Source organism: Aethalodelphis obliquidens, unplaced genomic scaffold, assembly GCF_003676395.1.
Source record: "Aethalodelphis obliquidens isolate GAN/ISIS:26980383/991018 unplaced genomic scaffold, ASM367639v1 scaffold20, whole genome shotgun sequence".
Classification (NCBI taxonomy): Eukaryota; Metazoa; Chordata; class Mammalia; order Artiodactyla; family Delphinidae; genus Aethalodelphis; species Aethalodelphis obliquidens.
The window spans coordinates 27535084-27554492 of record NW_020837964.1 but is presented as its reverse complement, the minus strand read 5'-3'; the positions used below and the strand labels follow the sequence as shown (position 1 = coordinate 27554492).

Genomic DNA, 19409 nt, shown 5'->3' with positions numbered 1-19409 from the left:
TACAGTGTTCTAAGGCTTCCCTTTGGGGAGCAAAAACGATAGGCCTATCCACTTTCTTTCTGTCAGTAAATATACTTAAGTACTGCTCTTCCAACATTTTTATCCTGATGTTCAAGTCACACGGGATTTCAAAATGCAGGACAGCAACTAAAAGGAATTTGCCATCTGGCAAACTCAAAAATATTCCAAATAAAGACTGCTTTCTGGCCAGGAGACACTTCTACCAAGCTACAGCAGTTTAGATCAAGCCAACTTTCCCTGTATTATAAAACTTCAGGGACTTCCCTGGTGGCGCAGTGGTTAAGAATCCGCCTGCCAAGGCAGGGGACACGGTTCTATCCCTGGTCTAGGAAGATCCCACATGCCACGGAGCAACTAAGCCCGCGTGCCTAAAGCCCGTGCTCTGCAACCAGAGAAGCCACAGCAATGAGAAGCCCGCGCACCGCAACCAAGAGTAGCCCCCACTCACGGCAACTAGAGAAAGCCCACAGGCAGCAACGAAGACCCAACTCAGCCAAAAATAAATAAATAAATAAATAAAACTTCAGAGAATGACAACTACTAACAGAGAACACTTTGTCAGCACTTATTATTAGACAAAGTAATCCTTAGTCACTCTTCTAACACTGAGGCTTATTTAACCTACTCCACTAGCAAAGGAGACAAAAGAATCTCAAAATGAGGGTACACCATAAGCAGTGTAATTCATATTTAGAATGTTTACTATAAAGAGCAATTTGAAGTAAACTTCTGGTTGTCTAGGCATCTAAAAAACACATGAAGTTAAAAGTTAAAAAAAAACCTAAATATACATTTATCTTTCCACAGCACAAGAACAAAATATCATATGTGCATTTACCCTGAATTTATCTATATCCACTGGAAGAAAAAAAGAGAGAACTTAAATATTGGTTCCCTTAGCTGATTCTCAGCTCCGCAATTCATGTGTGCCTCTCAGAGTGTAAACACTTCCCTCACTACGTGTGATTCTAGTATTAGTTATATTTTTTTTACACATTGTGATTCCTAAATGCAAACCAACTACTTCATCTGGGACTCAAAGGAAGAAAAACAGCATCTGTTTCAAAGCCGGAGGAAAATCTGGCCATGCTGGAATTTTGCTGCACTGGTATACCTACATCCAACATGGTGCCTCCCTAAAAGTTTTTCAAGGATAGCTTTGATTACACACTATTTTACGATCTGGGCTAACTCTGGAACCTAACCCGCACTAAATCATACTCCTTCCCACCCCCACCCTCCAGGCTTTATGTATCTCCTAAGGCCAAATTTAAAAAAGAAAAAAAAAGGTTTTACATTACACCAATCATACAAGGCCCACTAACTCCTTCAGCTGTATTTTTGAACTAAATCTTTACAGGGAACCTATTATGTGCAAGGCACAGTGCTAGGTAGTAAACTGGCACTACTTTTTAGCAAGTGAGGAACTTGCACTCAATAAAAGAGAGAAGGTTGGTACATGAGCAATTTAAGGAAGTATAGAATGAGGTTAAATGCTCTCAGAGAATGGAAGTTAGATAAGGAAGACTAGGAAAAAAGCACAGGGGAAGCTTAATTTTGCAGCTATGACACTGCACAGTGAAAAGTGGTGGAAGTTTTACATATATTAAGAAAAATAATCTTTAACTCAAGTTTGCCTGAAATGACATATTTCACACTCTAAAATCAAAATCAAAGGGGGCCTTCATTTCCAGAAATAGTGGGCTAGGTAATTGAGACCAATCCCCTACCTCTATGATTAGTAAAACTGGAAGAATTTTTTAAAATAATTTTTAAACAAATAGAAAAGCTAACAAGATGGTAAAGAACTTGGCCAAAAACCCAAGACAAGGTGAAAACCAGATTAAGTCCAATATTCAAACTGGTTTTCATCCCAAGGATTTCTCTGATCTTGAAAATTGAAAGTTACTGTTTTGGTGCCCTTGCGAAGCAAAACTCAAAAGCAGGGAGCCCACCCAGGGTGTGCAGAGTCTGATAACCAACCACCTCTTTCTCCATCTTAATCTGGTACCCCAAAGAACTACACCATGAAGGTAAAGGTGAACTGGTAAGAAAAAAAGCAAGAATAATGGGTATCAGAAACAGACTCAAAGGAAATTCACATTCCCAAGGGAATTAACACATATAGATTACAAAACAACTATGCTTACCATGTTTAAAGAAATAAAAACCAAGCCTCAAAATTAATAGCAGAGAATAAGAAACTGTAAGACAGTGGCATGGCACATTTGAAAAGAAAAAAAAAAAATAAAACTTCAGTAACTAAAACATGCAATAACTGAATTTAAGATTGCAACAGATGAGTTTAATAACAGGTTAGAAGTAACCTATGAAAGAATTAATAAAGAAGAAATTATCCAGAATATAGTATAGAAAAATAAAAAGAGTAAGAGGCATAAAGAAGAGAGTGAAAAGGTCTATGTTAAATCAATAAAGAAGGAAGATAAACAACGGGGCAGAAGCAATACATGAATATAAAATGGCTGAGAATTTTACAGAACTAATGAAAGACACCAATCCACAAATTAGTAAGTGTAATAAACACCAAACTGAACAAAAACAAATCCATAGTTGCATACATCATAATGATAATGCAGAAAACCAAAGACAAGGACAAAATAATCTGTAAAACACATCCTATAGTAAAAAGTGACACAGATCATATTTGAGAATTAAGACAAAGCATGTACAAAAGGTGATCAACAGTGAGCACACTGAAATTGTTTAATTTAGCTGCCACGAAGACATAATTACACACAACTGAGTCTATGGCTAAACCATGCACTTAAATTACTTCATTTACCAGATACGTGGTTTTCAATTTCTGAAGCAGCAGCTTGATTCTAACCAAAACAGCAAGATTCTTAGAAGCTAAACACTGTTAACCAAGTAAATGGTATTGACATAATTCTTCCTTTCTTACAACCACGAAGAATTTCTCACCTGAGGCACCAAGACCTCAGGTGAGAAAGATAATTGGGTAGCCTCTGCTTTCAGACCCTTACAAATTGTTAACCTCGAGCTCTATTTGAAAGACTGTACAAGCTGCCTTTACCTCAGCTCAATTGCTTGTTATCAAAAAGGGGCCTACACACTAATTCCTCTCAAGTGTTTCAAAAGCAGTGCCTTCCAAACCATTTCACGGGGTCCTTGTTAACAAAGCAATAAGGCACACAGCTGAATGAATTATCAACAAATCTTACCCAACAGCTGGTACACAATAGGTCATTGGGAATTCTGACCACCAGACCCGCACTTGGCTTCCTGGGTCCCACCCAACACCCCAGTCCGACTATCTAGGGTGGGGTCCGAGAATATGCATTTTAAAAGGGCCGCAGAAGCTCTTGTTTTCTACTAGTTTAAGAACCAGTGCTCTGAACGCGCACTCCCCCTTTCCCGCCATGCGCACTGACATTCACCTGGGCCAGCAACTCTCAAACAAGACGCTTCAACCCGCGCGGTCTTAGTTTCCTAAGTTTTCTGCAAAATGAGCACACCGGTTTGTTTTCCATTAGAAGAAAATGCACTGAGCACATCTACTGGTACATGGTACATAATAAATGTTTCTCCTCCTGCACTAATTCTGTGACTCAATCATTTCCAACCAGGCACCCCCCCCCCCATCTCCCGAGTAGCCTGGAGCCGTTCCAAGACGTTTGGGATAGAGCCCGCTCCTCACCTGGAGCCTGGGTGGCCCCACCTGACAGAAAAGGTAGAGGGGAGCCGACTAGAGGCCCAAAGTCCCAGGACCCCTTGAAAGGGTCGGCATCCTCCTCCACAGGACCTGAAGGCATTCTCGCGGGCTCCCTCGGCTTCCCTCAGGCTGGGCCCCGCAAGCCCCAGTCCCCGGTTACTCAGAACACTGGGAGAGAGAGCGGACTGAGGGCAGACCTGGCCCTAAACCTCCCATCAAACGCAGCCCCTCACCTCCGGAGCGAGGAAGCCGGAGCCCAGGTCTCGCTGCCTGGCCAGGGCCCAGGCCGCACTCACCTACCAGCGTGCGGGAGGCGAGACCCCCTCACCTCGGCGGCGCCCACCCCAAAACGCCACCGCAAGGGCCGCTCGCTCTTCAGGAAAAAGAAACAGAAAGAAAGTAAAAACAGAAAGAACGAAAATAGCCTTTGCTTTTATATTTCTTTCGACCCCGCCGAGCTTCCTTTTCCTCACCGCCACAACAGAGCTCCGCCCCCCTTCCGGCAGCGTAACCCAATCCGCACCTCTCCTCCTCCGCAGGAGACAGATGGAAATCCGGTTCTTAGAAAGCTAGCGGGAGAGACTTGATTGGGCCATTCACACGTCAGCAAGGGGATTGGCCAGCTCCCTCCAGGGGGGCGGGCCGAGTGGCGATGTCACGTGACATGTTACCTGAAAGCTGATTGGCTTTCAGGAAGAGGGATTGCCACCTAGGAAGGGGCGTTTCCTAGGGGACTGAGGGAGGGCCTGGGCGGTACGAAGCGGGGGTGGGCCCAGCACGTAATGGCAGCGCCTTGGTCTCGCGTCCATCTTTACCTCTCTCTCGGACCTGTCACAAAGGAGTTGCGCCGTCGCCGCCGCCGCCTCCTCCCTCGGGTGGGCCCGGGAGCTGGAGAAAGTCAGTGCCGCAGCCCAGTCACGCTGCTCCGGGAAGCCCCTGGGGACGCGGAGCGGGGGGAATCCCAGGGCTGGAGACGTCCGTGAGGGAGGGGAACAGCCGCCCGAGTCTGCGGCGGAGAGACCGGACTGGGGCCGGGGGAGGTTCCGAGAAGGGGCCTGGGAGGGGGTGGCGTTGGGCAGAGCCCAGGAAACGGCCCAGAGGTCCTCCAGCGAGGCCCGTGCTGAAGACGCTCGGAGAGGTTTCTGGAAGAGGGTGTTCCCCCTTTAGGGGGTTCTTGACCGAGGAGGTTGTTGGGGATCGCCTTTCTGAGGAGGCCGCGGCTAAAGGGGCCCAGGTGAGAAGCAGGTAGCTCCTGGGAGGCTGCTGATATTTAGGAGTGCTCCTCAGGGGTGCCCAGGGTGGAGGAGGTAGGTGGGAGGACGCTTGGGGAGGGTTTCCTTTTGTGGAGTTTGAGGTTTAGGTGGCACGAGTGGGAGGTAGACCATAGCCGGGGAAGCTTAGACATGCCTTAGGGTCAAGAGACGCCTCAGAGAGAGAGGCTAGGAGTTGGGAGCCAGAGCTAGCGGGTTCTACCTCGGAGGCCCCATGTGACAAATGGGTAAGGGCCTGGAGAGAGGGGATTTGCTGCGCGATTCCGGGAAGAGAAGACCCCCATCCATAGGAAAGCCTGGGTGGGGAATAGTGAGAGGGAAGCGGGAATGGCAAGCGTTTTCCTCTCAAACACAGGATTCAGCCGCTTCTGGGTATAGTGCAGGTGGAGTGGGGGAAGTCTGTCCCACCAACACGCCCTGCGTGACTCTAGATCAGGCTTTTGTTCTACCTGCTACCTCAGTTTCCCTGTCTTTGGGGGGCGGAGGTAGAGGCAGAAGTAGTCCACTGAGACTCTGGCGTTCTATCCTGTATAGCTGTCTGAATGAGGTTGCTCCCCCTGGAGTGTTGTACTTTGAACTTCTAAAGGTTAGAAGTGTCTATTTAACTGACTGAATAGAGTCCCTTGGTTGTCCAGGCCCCTTACCTACCATCTCCTCCTCCTTAACCTCCTTGGGTCTCTTCTGTAAAATAACAGTGTGTGAAAGTACTTTACAGACTACAAGCTGTGTGGAAGTAAAGTATTGTGATTCTACCATCGAAGGGGTTGCTGTTGAGAAATGAAAGTGAAGGCACTTTCTAAACTGTAAAGCAGTATGTAGATGTAAGGGATTAGCATTTAATACACTTGTTGATCACCTATGGAGTGCTGGAAGTCATATTGTACCGAAAGCTTCAAGGTTTACAGCTTTGTAGGTCATATAATTTTAAACCCATGATTTCAACCCCTGCTTAGATGGGGGTAGAGGGATTTCCAGTTTTGCTCCCAGAGTTTTAATTTACTTTGAACTTCTGATGGTACTGGCAGAAGATAGCCCTATGATATAATCTTTTCCTTCGGGAGTTTTTTTTTCTGACAGCTGAAATTTTCTTGTAGGTAATTTGATCTCAATATTGTAAACTACCTCCCCTTTCCCCATATATATGTATTTGTGGCCTTTGGATGTCTACAGGTAGTGAATATCATGTTTCCTCCCTCAGTTGTGATTTTATAAATGAGACCTCCTCTTTTTTCCATGAATACTATGCCTTCCTGTAGTAGCCCCAAACTATAGATTATGAGGCGCATTAGCTATTGCTTTTATATTTCTCTTCCACAGTGGTTTTTTCTACTTTTCACCATATATAGTTTGCATTTCCTGGGGTGACATCTTGCCTTGTAGCTCCCTCTGTGAGGGTATACGTACTGTGCCCATGTCTGACATTTTCCTAATTTTTGTTTAGTTGCATTTGTTAGAGCTGGTTTAACAAATATTTAGTAATTTGTGATTTTTGAAGTTTTTTTTTTAAAAACAAAAAGCCGACTTGAACTTCCTGTTTTTCTAATCTTATGTTCCATGAGTCTTTTTTGAAAAAATCACTGTGGTGATTTTGTGAGCTTTCTGGTTCCCAGGGTACATGTCGTCCAGATCTACTGCTTAAGGTCTGTGTCCTGCTTTTGCTGTTTTCATTATTTCTGTGCTCCATGATTATTTTTACGTTATTGACTGTAGGAAGTGTTCCAGCATACTCTATGTGGACTTTTTCTGCTTTGTCAGCAAAATAACTTTCCAGTTAGTAAATTGGCCAAGAATCAAGAGAAAATAAAAACTTAGCATTTTATGTAGTAGTATGTTATTCTGTAGTGAATAGGGGAAAACAACAACTTTGAAGTATGTTTTGGCAAGAGTATAATAAAAAAAAATCATTGTGTGTTCCTAAAGTGAATTTATTACAGTCTGTTTCAACTCATGAGCTTAATTCAGTCTATTAGGAATTGCCTATGCTTTTCCTAATAATGAAGTAATTTGTTATAATGAAATGAGAAGTCATTTTGAATTCTTTAAAATACAACTCTCTTGGACAATCTAGTACCCATATAGTTTGAAAATTATTAGGAATTCTTGAGATGGTAATCACTATCACGCTACTGTTTTTTTAAATTAATATATTTTTTTTGGCTGTTGTTGGGTTTTCGTTGCTGCGTGCAGTCTTTTCTCTCTTAATTGCGGCAAGCGGGGGCTACTCTTTGTTGCAGGGTGTGGGCTTCTCATTGAGGTGGCTTCTCTTGCTGTGGAGCACAGGCTCTAGGCACGCGGGCTTCAGTAGTTGTGGCACACGGGCTCTAGAGCACAGGCTCAGTAGTTGTGGCACGCAGGCTTAGTTGCTCCGCGGCATGTGGGATCTTCCCGGACCAGGGATCGAACCTGTGTCCCCTGCATCCGCAGGTGGATTCTTAACCACTGCACCACCAGGGAAGTCTCACTATTACGCTACTTTAAATTGGAAATTTTCTGGTTTGTGGTGGGATTCTTGTAAAGTAGGATGTGACCGTCACAGGGTTGCAAAAGTAAGTGAAAAGTCATTAGGCATCACAGACAGGAACCACGGTAGAACAACGGTAATCTATTTCAAAAGAGTTATGGCCGGGGATGGGTGGGTAGTAAAGTATCTATTTAGCTTCTCTTCAAATATTTGGGCATTTTTCAAGGCATTTACCATTGAATTTGGATAGTTTTTTCCTGGTATGCAAGTTAGAAAATTAAAGAACAGAACAGTTATGAAGTATTAAATGCCATAACTTGGGCCACCAGCTTAGGAGGAGACTTTCACAACTTTTAGGAATGCAAAAAAGTGAATATGTGCCCTTTGGTTTATCTGTTCAATAAGTTGGCTTTTGATATAGTTTTCTTGCCAACCTTTATGATTAGAAAAAGGTACATATTTGTTATATTTTACTCTCAGTGTCCATTCCAAAAGGGAATGCTTGCTGGTTCAGTATGTAAAAGCATGTTTAACTGTAGATAACTATGATATATACAAGGCTAAATGAGATAAAGTTATCTAATAAATAGTGATAAGCTCTTAGAGAATATTCCCCTTTCTCCCTCCCTAAGCTTTTGAAAACTAAGAATGCACTTGAGACAGCAAAGGATTGATGCACTCCTTAAGTTTGTTAAGGAATGAACCCTGTATGTAGCTTTCTTATTGCTTGAAATTATAGTTTCCAAGCATAATTTCATGTATGTATATAAACATTAAGTAGAAGGTTTTGAAATACCTTACTTGGCAGGTTTATTATTACCTCAGCTTAATGTTTCAGTGTTAGTTTTTTTTTCTTACCCCTTCTACCTGCTGAAGAATTAAGTTTCCTCATCTGTGCTCCTTTAATGCAATGATTCTCAAAGTATGGCTCCTACCTGGCCCCTCTCCTTTTTTTCAATTCTTATTGCTTCATAGTTGTTCATACCTACCTATGCCTAAAGGCTACTTATTAATAACCTGCCAAGTAAATTATTGAGGATTACTAAAACATAATATTCATAAACTAAAACTGGCACAACATTTGAGTTTACTGTTATCTCTAATACCTTTTTCTTCCAGGAAGTACTGTCATGGGAAACTTGGCACCAATGCAAAGCTTCTTACATGTCATATGCAGAATGGGGATTCCTACAATATTCAGGAAGGGATGATGCTTATTTGGGATGCATCATCAGTATTGTCTCAAATTGATCTCGGTTTTTCATCGTGTTTCCTCTTTATTTTTCATTAGAGTTACTGTTAGCTTCATCTTTAGCAATTTAATTTATGGACTTTCAGTTAACCTTTCACTGTGTGGTCAGGGATATTTGTACCAACAATATTTTGGCTTATTTAAGACATGAATGTGTTGCAGTGCAAATATAAATCCTTCATTCCTCTTTTGCTAATGCTGATTTATACAGTCACCTAAAAACTTGCTCCTGTGGAGATACTTGAATGTTACTAAGTTCCTTTTCCACTGGAAGAATGGGGGAGCGAGAGGCCTCCTCCTAGTGAACCTGACACTATATGCATGGGCTTCTGTGGCAGGTGCTATATTATGGGTTGGGCACTCTGTGTTGTCTGTCCTTCATCCCTTTAAGAAGAGCACGAGGGACCTTTTTTCATCTTTGCTCTGTGCCTGGCATATAAGCATTAGATTAATATTTATTGAGTGATGTTGTCTCAGCTTCTCAAAGAGATAAATATTTTTTTACAGATTTTTTTAACATTTTTATTGGAGTATAATTGCTTTACAACGGTGTGTTAGTTTCTGCTTTATAACAGACTGAATCAGTTATACATATACATATATCCCCTTTACAGATTTTAGAATAAACTCACTTAAAATGCTTATTGAATACCTGTTAGGTTCTGGTAGGTATACAGTTGAGAGTGCAATTGAGTGTTTTCAGACACCACTTTAAGTGGATCTCATTAAGGAAAATGTTGCTATTCATACTGTTTACACATTTTGTTTGCTTTTCTTAATAGCAAAGAGTTTCCTATAACAGAAAAGTCCTTTTCCTTCAGATTTGTTAATCATGTATGTGTTTGAATGACACATCTATATTATTTCCTGTTGTTTGGTCTCCTGGAGGTGAAAATCCCAAACAGCATGGAGTATTACATTTGTTTTTCTCCTCTGTGTGGTAGCCATCATTAGCACTTACCTCAGTTCTTTCTTAGCATTTCCTTTTTGGGTCCAAGGCAAATTTTTCAAACTTTGAGACCAGACAGGGATTATTCATTTCTCTCTTTTTTTTTTTTCCCTCTCTTTTTTACTGTTATTTGCTTCTGGAAATCCCTTACTCTGTCCTAGCCATAAATACTCCTCTAACAGTTCAACCAGAAAAATTATCTACTTTTACCTCAAAGATGTACTTTCTTAAACCAACCTCAGTGCATAAGAGAAATATCAGAATCATTCAGTGCTTTTCCCAGACAACTTGAAGGTTACAATGCAGGGGATAAGAATACTCTATGTGACTTAAACCCCAAGTGCCCAGTGCCACTGCAGACAGTTTTGGACACCTGGACGACATGTAAAAATATCTTATCAGAGCTGCCTTTCCTTTTGGGGGAAAAGTGAAGTTCCAACCAAATATTTCACAATCTTTCACTTCCCTTTCCCCTGAATATCAGATACCTTAGAGTCTAGAGACAAAAAATGCTCTTGTTAAAATGTCTTTAGGTGGTTTCTGTTTCAACTGGCAAGTGTACTCTTGATATACAATACACCGTTCTTATCTACTTTGCTACCAAAGAATCTTGTTGCCCTCCAAGTTTTCCCCATTTAAATACAAGAAAATTGTGGTCATTGGGGCGTCCTGCAGGATATTTTAAAAGCAAATATATTTCTGGGTGAGTTTCCCTATCTTGATAGGGTTTGAGTTATACAGGTATACGCACTAGACAAAGTTCAGCACATACATGCTTAAGACCTGTACATTTCATTACATATAAATGTAACCTCAAAACATATTGAAGTCCAGTTAGTGATATGCATACTGAATTTTTTAGGGGGAAGTATACTGATGCCTTTGAAATGCATCAAAAAAAATAGGTGGATTGATGATGGATAGAGATGTGTAGAGATGTGATAAAGCAAGTATAGTAAATGGTAGAATCTAGGTGCTGGGTATATAGGTGTTCACTGTAAAATTCACCTTTGCTATATGTTTGAAATTTTTCATAATAAAATGTCCGAGGGGCATAGTGAACACTAGAAGCTATCACTTGTAATGCATTCACTGTCTTAGGGGAAAAATCCAAAACATTTTCTAAGGAGAGAAAATCATTAATATTTCCAGTGTATTATATATTGTTATTGTTCATGCCATACAATTTAGCCTTTGAGTGGTGGATTGGAAAAAAGTCCTGCATCCACTGTTTTGGAACAATGAGGTAAAGATGACAGCAATAGTAATTTTATGCCCAAAGTTTGGTTTTTCTTCCTATGGTCATTCATTTAACCAGCCTCTCCTGTCTTGGCAGCACAATCCTGAAGTCTTATTTTCAGAGAAAAGAAAGTATTCTTAAAGTCACTGAGCTGTATTATGGTTGAATGCAAGCAAATATTTGAAGAGATGAATCATTGATTCCTGGACCATTTGTTAGAGAGGGTTAGGCCATTTGGCAGATGTCTCTGTAGTGAGCTGTTTATGATGGTAGAGGTCTGTGTTTTTTGAACCAGACCTCACTCCTTTAACACTAAACTTACTGAGAACCCAAGTTTGTTTTTTCCCCCTCTCAGAGCGGCTTTAAAACATATAAAATGTAAAATTAATAAATCATAAATGATATAGAAATGGAAAGAATAGTCTTTACTTTCTTTTTTCAAAGGGGGAGGATAAAAATAAATATTACTACACTTCAGAGAAGTAGATTTGCAAAGGAAAGGTTTGTAATTATGCCCTTTTAGCAAAATAGTCATGAACAGTGTAATGATTTAAAAAGCATTACCATTTAGATGGTAAGAAAAGTATTTCTTTTTTTTAAATAAATTTATTTATTTTTATTTATTTATTATTTTTGGCTGTGTTGGGTCTTCGTTGCTGCCTGCAGGCTTTCTCTAGTTGCGGCGAGCAGGTGCTACTCTTCGTTGCGGGGCGCGGCTTCTCGTTGAGGAGCACAGGCTCTAGGCGCCCAGGCTTCAGTAGTTGTGGCTCGCAGGCTCTAGAACGCAGGCTCAGTAGTTGTGGCGCACGAGCTTAGTTACTCTGTAGCATGTGGGATCTTCGTGGACCAGGGCTCGAACCCTTGTCCCCTGCATTGGCAGGTGGATTCTTAACCACTGTGCCACCTGGGAAGCCCAAGAAAAATATTTCTACTAAGCAATGGCATCCAGTGGTATCACTATCATGAAATCAGTTGATGATTGCCACAGCTGCAAATCTGATAATTGTATATATTTAAATTACGTGACTAGCTTTTTTTTTGGTTTCAAAACTGACTTGACCATCTAATGCTAAGTAGTCTTCAAACTTAAGGTGAAGTATATAGGTATTACAAATGTGTTGCCTTTACATAATCTCTAGTCTTACTCATTTTCCATTTCATTCAGTCTGTCAACCCTTGGATAACATTACCCATAAGCAGGGTACTGTCTAGGTCCAGTATGATGCTTCATAGGATGGATGTGGTGGGAAATACAGGGAGCTGTTTCATTGTGTTAGTATGTACTGTACATGATCACTAATGGATGTAACTGTTTCCTAATGGTTATTTTGGCTAACCTCACCAAAAGACTATGTTCAAAGATAGTCTCAGTTCATTTTTCTGGAAAAGGAGATTAACTTTTTAGACCCCAGAAGAATCACCCTCTAGTGTTTCAATTTGTCCCTTCGTTCAGTCAGGAAGTCCTGCCTACGGTGCCAGTTTCTGTGTTGGGTTCTATAGCACAGTGATTTCCAGACCTGGCCACCATCAGAATCACCTGGGGAGCTTTTAAGGAAACACTTGCTTGGGCCACATCCTAGAAATTCAGATGCTGGCTATTTGGAGTAGAACGAGGAATTTGGATTTTAAGAAGTACCTAAGTGACTCTAATGCCCATCACCTTTGGGATTATTAAGCTACAATCTTTTCCAAGGTTCTTTGTCTAAAAGTATAGATAAGTAATAATTATTTCAGTACAGGGTAGATGAGTTCTATAAAAGATGAGTTTGTTAGTTATCTTAGTGCTCTTAATTAAGACAGATCTGATTCCAGAGCCCCCACCTCCCAGGTTATCTGGTTACTTCTGATTAGCTACCTGCTCATTTTATAATATATTGCATTTTGGGATCCATTTTACATGTTGGGCACTGTGCCATGTATTTTACATGTACTATTTCATTTAATCCTCATAGAACTACTATGAGGTGTAAGAACTATTACTATCTCCATGTTTTTTGTTTTGTTTTTTAAATTTATTTATTTATTTATTTTTGCCTGTGTTGGGTCTTCGTTACTGTGTGCGGGCTTTCTCTAGTTGTGGTGAGCAGGGGCTGCTCTTCATTGTGGTGCGTGGGCTTCGCATTGCAGTGCTTGTTGCAGAGCTCAGGCTCTAGGTGCACAGGCTTTAGTAGTTGTGGCGCACAGGCTTAGTTGCTCCGTGGCATGTGGGATCTTCATGGACCAGGGCTCGAACCCATGTCCCCTGCGTTGGCAGGCGGATTCTTAACCACTGCGTCACCAGGGAAGCCCTCCATGTTTTAAAGTGTGTCAGTAGTCAGGATAGTTAGAATGCATATTTGGAAATACTGCAGGGCTGAGACCTGTGCCCAAACTGTGTGACTGCAAAGCCAGTGCCCTTGTACTGTAGGTGGCCTCTGGCATCCTGTACAAGATCTGTACATTGAATGTTCCTGTCTTAAAACAATGGTCTTTGGAAAGTGGGCCACATAATGCTTTTTGGAATGAGATAAAATGAAGCTGTCTAAAGTGTAATTGTTTAGCTTCACTACCCAGTCTTTTGCCTAAGGTATTCACAATTTAGTCTCTGAGAAGTGTCATAAGTGACAGCCATTTCCAGATGAAAAGCTATACATTTTTTAGTACTGAATAAATCTGAAAGATCATACACTTTGTTCACTTATTTGTCCTGCTTTTGGCTGTAACCCTCAGAAAAAATTAAAGATAACAGCTCTTATTTTTTCCTTGTATGTTTCATAGTCTTTGCTTTGAAATGCCTCCTGGCTTCTCCCCCCTAATTAACTTATTTATACCTGGTCTTTACAGATAGTCCTTACAAAAGAGTCTTTGGTTTTAAAATATTGAAAATACTTGTATTTTTTTACTCCATTTCCTTCTCTGACAAATTTTGTAGTTGACATCATTTTCTAGGTCATTTAAGGAAGATGACTCTTTTGGAAAAAATTGACCTGAACTATACTTGAGTTCAATTTGGAAATAGAAAAAAAACAAAACCAAAACAAAACAAACTCCCACTACATTTAATTCTCCTCACCTCCAAATTAGTCAGATTTTTAGAAATACCTGTATTATTGGATATCTTCCATTTGCTTTGAAATATACTAAATGGAAATCTGCATGGATTTAATTATTCTACATTCAGTTTAAATAAGCCTTAGCAAAAATATTTGGATAGAATAAAGTTTAAGAATTTGATGAGGACACGGGGAGGGGGGAAGGGTAAGCTGGGACGAAGTGAGAGAGTGGCATGGACATATATACACTACCAAGTGTAAAACAGATAGCTAGTGGGAAGCAGCTGCATAGCACAGGGAGATCAGCTCGGTGCTTTGTGACCACCTAGAGGGGTGGGATAGGGATGGGTGGGAGGGACACGCAAGAGGGAGGAGATATGGGGATATATGTACACATATAGCTGATTCACTTTGTTATACAGCAGAAACTAACATACCATTGTAAAGCAATTATACTCCAATAAAGATGTTTAAAAAAAAAAGAATTTGAGATCCAACAAACTTCCTTCCTTCCTTCCTTTCTTTCTTTCTTATGCATTTATTTTTTAATTAAAAAATTTCATCCATTTGGAATTTTCAAATATGGCTTGTGATACGAATCTCATTCCCCTTACATGGATAGTTAGTTGTATCCTAACAGATCATGTATATATCATGACTCACACTTTTCCACTGGTTTTTCAATGTCTGTAAACTTATTTTTAACCCACTGTTTTCCTCACAATCACTCCCAACATTGTTTCTTGTTAGTTATTCTAAATAGCTCTACAAGTGTTAGCATTAAACTGTAACTTTATAGGATCCCCTGTTCTCTCCCCTTCAGGGCTTTGTTTTCTGAGACTTGATCTCACCTTGACATCCTCAAATCATTGCCGATATTTTTACTACCTGATTTGTCTCCCTTCCTCAGGTATGCCTCCTCCAATTTAATGTGTCATGTTGGATTGAATCTACTGTTTGCATGTCATGTCCATCCCAACTTCCATACTGATTGCATGGAAAGGTTCTGGAGCTTTAGAGAAGCCAGTGGAATTCCCTCCTGCTCTGATAACATTGAGAGCACCTCCGCAGAAGATAGAGCGTTCATTCCCAAGTAGAGTTCCCTTGTATCAAATCTTGGACCACTACATTCTGCCATCCGCAAAGTATTAGCTGGCTTAGCCACAGACGTTTATAGGCTATTGGTTAAGAAACTATGTTAATCCAGAGTATGGATTTCTGTACAGCCTTAAACGGAATGAGGTCATTTTATATATACTGGTATAGAAAGATGTTAAGGGGGGAAAAGCAAATCATAGAAAATATGGTGATGTTCTAATTAATTTTTTTAAAGCCAATTCGTAAGTACATAATAATAGGTGTGGAAACAGATTCATGAAGCTTTTAGCAGGGGTTACCTCCTGGAAGGGAATGGGCTATGAAGAAAGCCTTTCAGAAAAGAGCAAAAGACCTTTGCAGCATTTAGGTCTTAAAACGAACATGTATTCACTTTTTATGTTTTTTGGTTTTGTTTACTTGTTTGGGCCGCATTTCGGCATGTGGGGTCTTAGTTCGCTGACCAGAGATTGAACCTGTGCCCCCTGCAATGGAAGCACAGAGTCTTAGCCACTGGACCACCAGCGAATTCCCTCTCACTTTTTATTTTTTAAAAATCACCAAATGTAAAATAGCTAGTGGGAAGCAGCCGCATAGCACAGGGAGATCAGCTAAGTGCTTTGTAACCACCTAGAGGTGGGATAGGGAGGGTGGGAGGGAGACGCAAGAGGGAGGAGATAGGGGATATATGTATATGTATAGCTGATTCACTTTGTTATAAAGCAGAAACTAACACCATTGTAAAGCAATTATACTCCAATAAAGATGTTAAAAAAAATCAATGGATGTTGTAAAGCAACTATACTCCAATAAAAATTAATTTTAAAAAATCAATGGATGAAAAAATTTTAATCTAATAATTTAAGATTTCAAGGAAGTGACATTAGCTAAGCTACTGCCCAGTGGCAGGCCTGCCAGAAACCTTGGATTCTTACCTCCTGTCATCCAAATTGTTCCAGCAGTGCCTCCTCTGTGAACTTTCTTGTGAGAAGGGCCAACGCATCACTTTTTTTTTTTAACCTAATGTTCGCTGTCTGAGATTTTACCACTTTTTTTTTTTTAATTTTATTTGGTTGTGCTGGGTCTTAGTTGCAGCTCTCAGGCTCCTTAGTTGTGGCATGCGAACTTTTAGTTGCAGCATGCATGTGGGATCTAGTTCCCTGACCAGAGATTGAACCCGAGCCCCTTGCATTGGGAGCACGGAGTCTTATCCACTGTACCACCAGGGAAGTTCCAAAGCATCACTTCTTAAATGTTGCTTTTTGTTCTTTCTCAGAAACCAGCATAATTTATAAGATCAACAGAAATTTATACCAAGGACCCTTTAAAAGAGTTATTTCTGATTTCTGTCTCCTTTTAAGCATTGAAATCTCTTGGTTATCTACCCTCTGGAGGGAATTATATACCCTGGCCCCTGCAGTGATGGGAATGGTATGGTATTACTTCCACTCTTTGCTGTTTTAGAATGTGTTCTCTTTCATTTATTTATTTATTTTTAATTTATTTTTGGCTGTGCCACACGGCTTGCAGGATCTCAGTCCCCCAACCAGGGATTGAACCCGGACCAGGGATTGAACCTGGGCCACAGCAGTGAAAGCGCCGAATCCTAACCACTAGACCACCAGGGAATTTCCACTGTGTTCTCTTTTAAAAGGTTATTTTCAGCTGAATCCCTGCATCGTATTCCTACCTATACATCAGTCACATCCTTTAAAGTACAACCTCCAAATTTTGAACACAGCCAGACTATGTTGGGAGAACCAGGAACATCTGTCATATTGCTTGGCTCAGCCTTTGCTGTCTTGGTAGTCTGGAGGGAGATAATGTCTATCCATTGCCTCTCCTCTCTCCTCTTCTTCCCTCCCTCCCTTACCCTGTCCCTCCCCCTCTCTACATATTAGATTAGATTAAATATTATATATATATTTTTCCCTTCCATTTTTCCCCTATGAGCAGTAATTAGACTGGGCAAATATTTAAAAGAATTTACTACAAATCTGTCCAAAATAACAGAAATAAGTTTTCTCTTGCTTCTGATCCCACTAAATTATTTTATTTATATCTATTTCTGAGCCAGTGCTCAAGATATGAGGATGTAATTATAAATAGCCAAATGTTGAGTAGAGACTACCAGTCTCTAATCCTTATGTGTCTGTTTGTGTCCTTATGGGTCCTAGTCTTCAGGTCTCAGCATGATTTTTTACTTTTTGCTACCAGCCCCACGTTAGTCTCCTGCTTCCAAATCTTTACTTCTTTTTACATGTAACCAGATTTCCTCAGCTTAATGAAGAGCTGGCTCTATCATTAGGCTTTTTTTTTTTTTTCTCATGATAAACATGCTGTGTGGGATGAGAATGGCCATCCACAAATTCCTGAAGGGTGGGGACTGTATCTTGTTCATCTTTATTCTCCCAGTGCCAGCCTGGTGCCTGATATGAGGTGCTCAGACAAAGATCATTGGTGCATCCCTGTTCTTAACTTTGTAGCAGTTGTGTGCAACAAACTTATCATTGTGAAAATGTAACCTTGTGATATATATTTACCTTCCCCAAAACAGAGTCTTGCTTACATAACAGAAAAACTTTGTAACTACTTATATGATTTCTGTAAATTCTCAAGAGTGTCTCCAAATGGGAAATCTATATAGTTTGGGCAATTTAAACAGAACACTCTGGGCTTCCCTGGTGGCACAGTGGTTGAGAGTCCGCCTGCCGATGCAGGGGACACGGGTTTGTGCCCCGGTCCGGGAAGATCCCACGTGCCACGGAGCGGCTGGGCCCGTGAGCCATGGCCGCTGAGCCTGCGTGTCCGGAGCCTGTGCTCCGCAACGGGAGAGGCCACAACAGTGAGAGGCCCGTGTACTGCAAAAAAAAAAAAAAACAGAACACTCTATCCTTTTATTATTCTTGTTATAAAGTGGGTGCTATCACGTTGGTATCATAACTTTTTTTTTCTGTCCTTTTTTTAAACTTTATTTTATATTGGAGTATAGCAGATCAACAACATTGTTACAGTTTCAGGTGTACAGCAAAGCGACTCAGCCATACATATACATGTAGCCATCCTTCCCCATATAGACAAACATCTGTAATTAGGTATTTTTATTTGAAACATATTAAAATTTCTCATACACTTAAATTAAGAAAGGAGACTTTTTTTTTAATCCACAAAAGGAGCCCTTAAAACAGTTGAACACATTCTTCTCTTGTATTTCTGTATCGATAGAGATTTTTTTTTTTTTAATCTATGGTAACTCCTGTGGTTTACAAGGATATAGTTTAGCAATCATCTTTATACTATAATGATAGAAAGGAACCACTGGTTGTTAATTCTTATATAAAGACACCTCTTTGCGTCAGAAACCTATAAAAAAACCAAAGATGATTCTTCACTGTAATCCTAATATCTATAATATCAAACTAGGAAAGTTTGAGTAATTGAGTAGGCAAGAATCTTTTATTCATTTTCCTTTTCATTTTTTCTTTTAGAACTGCCACTGGATGACCAGGATTCCTTGTAATTGATAATGTTGGAGATCAACTCTGCAACTTTCTTCAGCATTCAGTTGTTAAAAACAAATAGGATGCATGTTCCTCAAATCCAGATTATGACAACAGTACTTGGAAAACTGAAAACTATCTAAATGATTATCTTTGGTTGGGCTGTGTTCTTAGCGAGCAGAAGCCTTGGCCAGGGTCTGCTGTTGACTCTTGAGGAGCACATAGCCCGCTTCCTGGGGACTAGAGGTGCCACTGCTACCATGGGTAATTCCTGTATCTGCCGAGACGACAGTGGAGCAGAAGACAGCGTTGACACCCAGCAGCAGCAGGCCGACAGTGCAGTACCCACTGCTGACATGAGGAGCCAACCCCGGGACCCTGTTCGGCCACCAAGGAGGGGCCGAGGACCTCATGAGCCAAGGAGAAAGAAACAAAATGTAGACGGACTAGTGCTGGACACACTGGCAGTCATACGGACTCTTGTAGATAAGTAAGTATCTGGCTCACGGTCACCTCCTATCTAATGAAAAGCCTTCTGCCAGGAACCATAACTTTTGGACTTCTTCCGTTCATTAGGATATATTCGCCAAGCCTTGTTGCTCATAGGGCAAGGGGAGAATATTTTATTTCTCCTCTGATGGCAGAGTAAATTATAAGGTTTGATGTTTTTACTTGCTAACATGTACACCTGTCGGGAAATGTGTAAACATTTCTGTAGCAGAAAACACTATTTAAAGCTATGATCTTTATTAGGGAACGTAGTCAGTATGGAGTGAGTTTGTGTTGAAGTTACAAGAGGTAATGGTTTCACGAAGACTCACTCTTATCTTGCTTGACTATCTACTCCACTGACCAGGGATTCAAGATGAGTTGTTTTACCAAGAGCATAGCTGC

General features: G+C 40.8%; 2 protein-coding genes across 10 annotated transcripts in view; one reads left to right on the top strand and one right to left on the bottom strand.

The window, feature by feature from the left end:
- Positions 1-4226, bottom strand: part of PSME3IP1 (proteasome activator subunit 3 interacting protein 1) — a 41989-nt gene extending 37763 nt beyond the window's left edge. For 3 of the 8 annotated variants that reach the window (XM_027119835.1, XM_027119843.1, XM_027119837.1), the window contains exon 1: positions 4012-4182. The gene's annotated coding sequence lies outside the window, so the exon portion shown is untranslated. Of the gene's footprint in view, positions 1-3440; positions 3502-3948 lie in introns of all 8 variants that reach the window. The other 5 variants (XM_027119841.1, XM_027119836.1, XM_027119842.1 and 2 more) reach the window with 5 other exon arrangements.
- Positions 4227-4478: 252 nt separating this feature from the next.
- The window catches only part of RSPRY1 (ring finger and SPRY domain containing 1), a 46540-nt gene continuing 31609 nt past the window's right edge, over positions 4479-19409 (top strand). Inside the window, exons 1-2 of one of the 2 annotated variants that reach the window (XM_027119818.1) lie at positions 4479-4612; positions 18504-19005. In XM_027119818.1, coding sequence (XP_026975619.1) covers positions 18659-19005 — 347 coding nt within the window. In that variant the 5' untranslated portion in view covers positions 4479-4612; positions 18504-18658. Of the gene's footprint in view, positions 4950-18503; positions 19006-19409 lie in introns of both variants that reach the window. The other variant, XM_027119820.1, reaches the window with a different exon arrangement.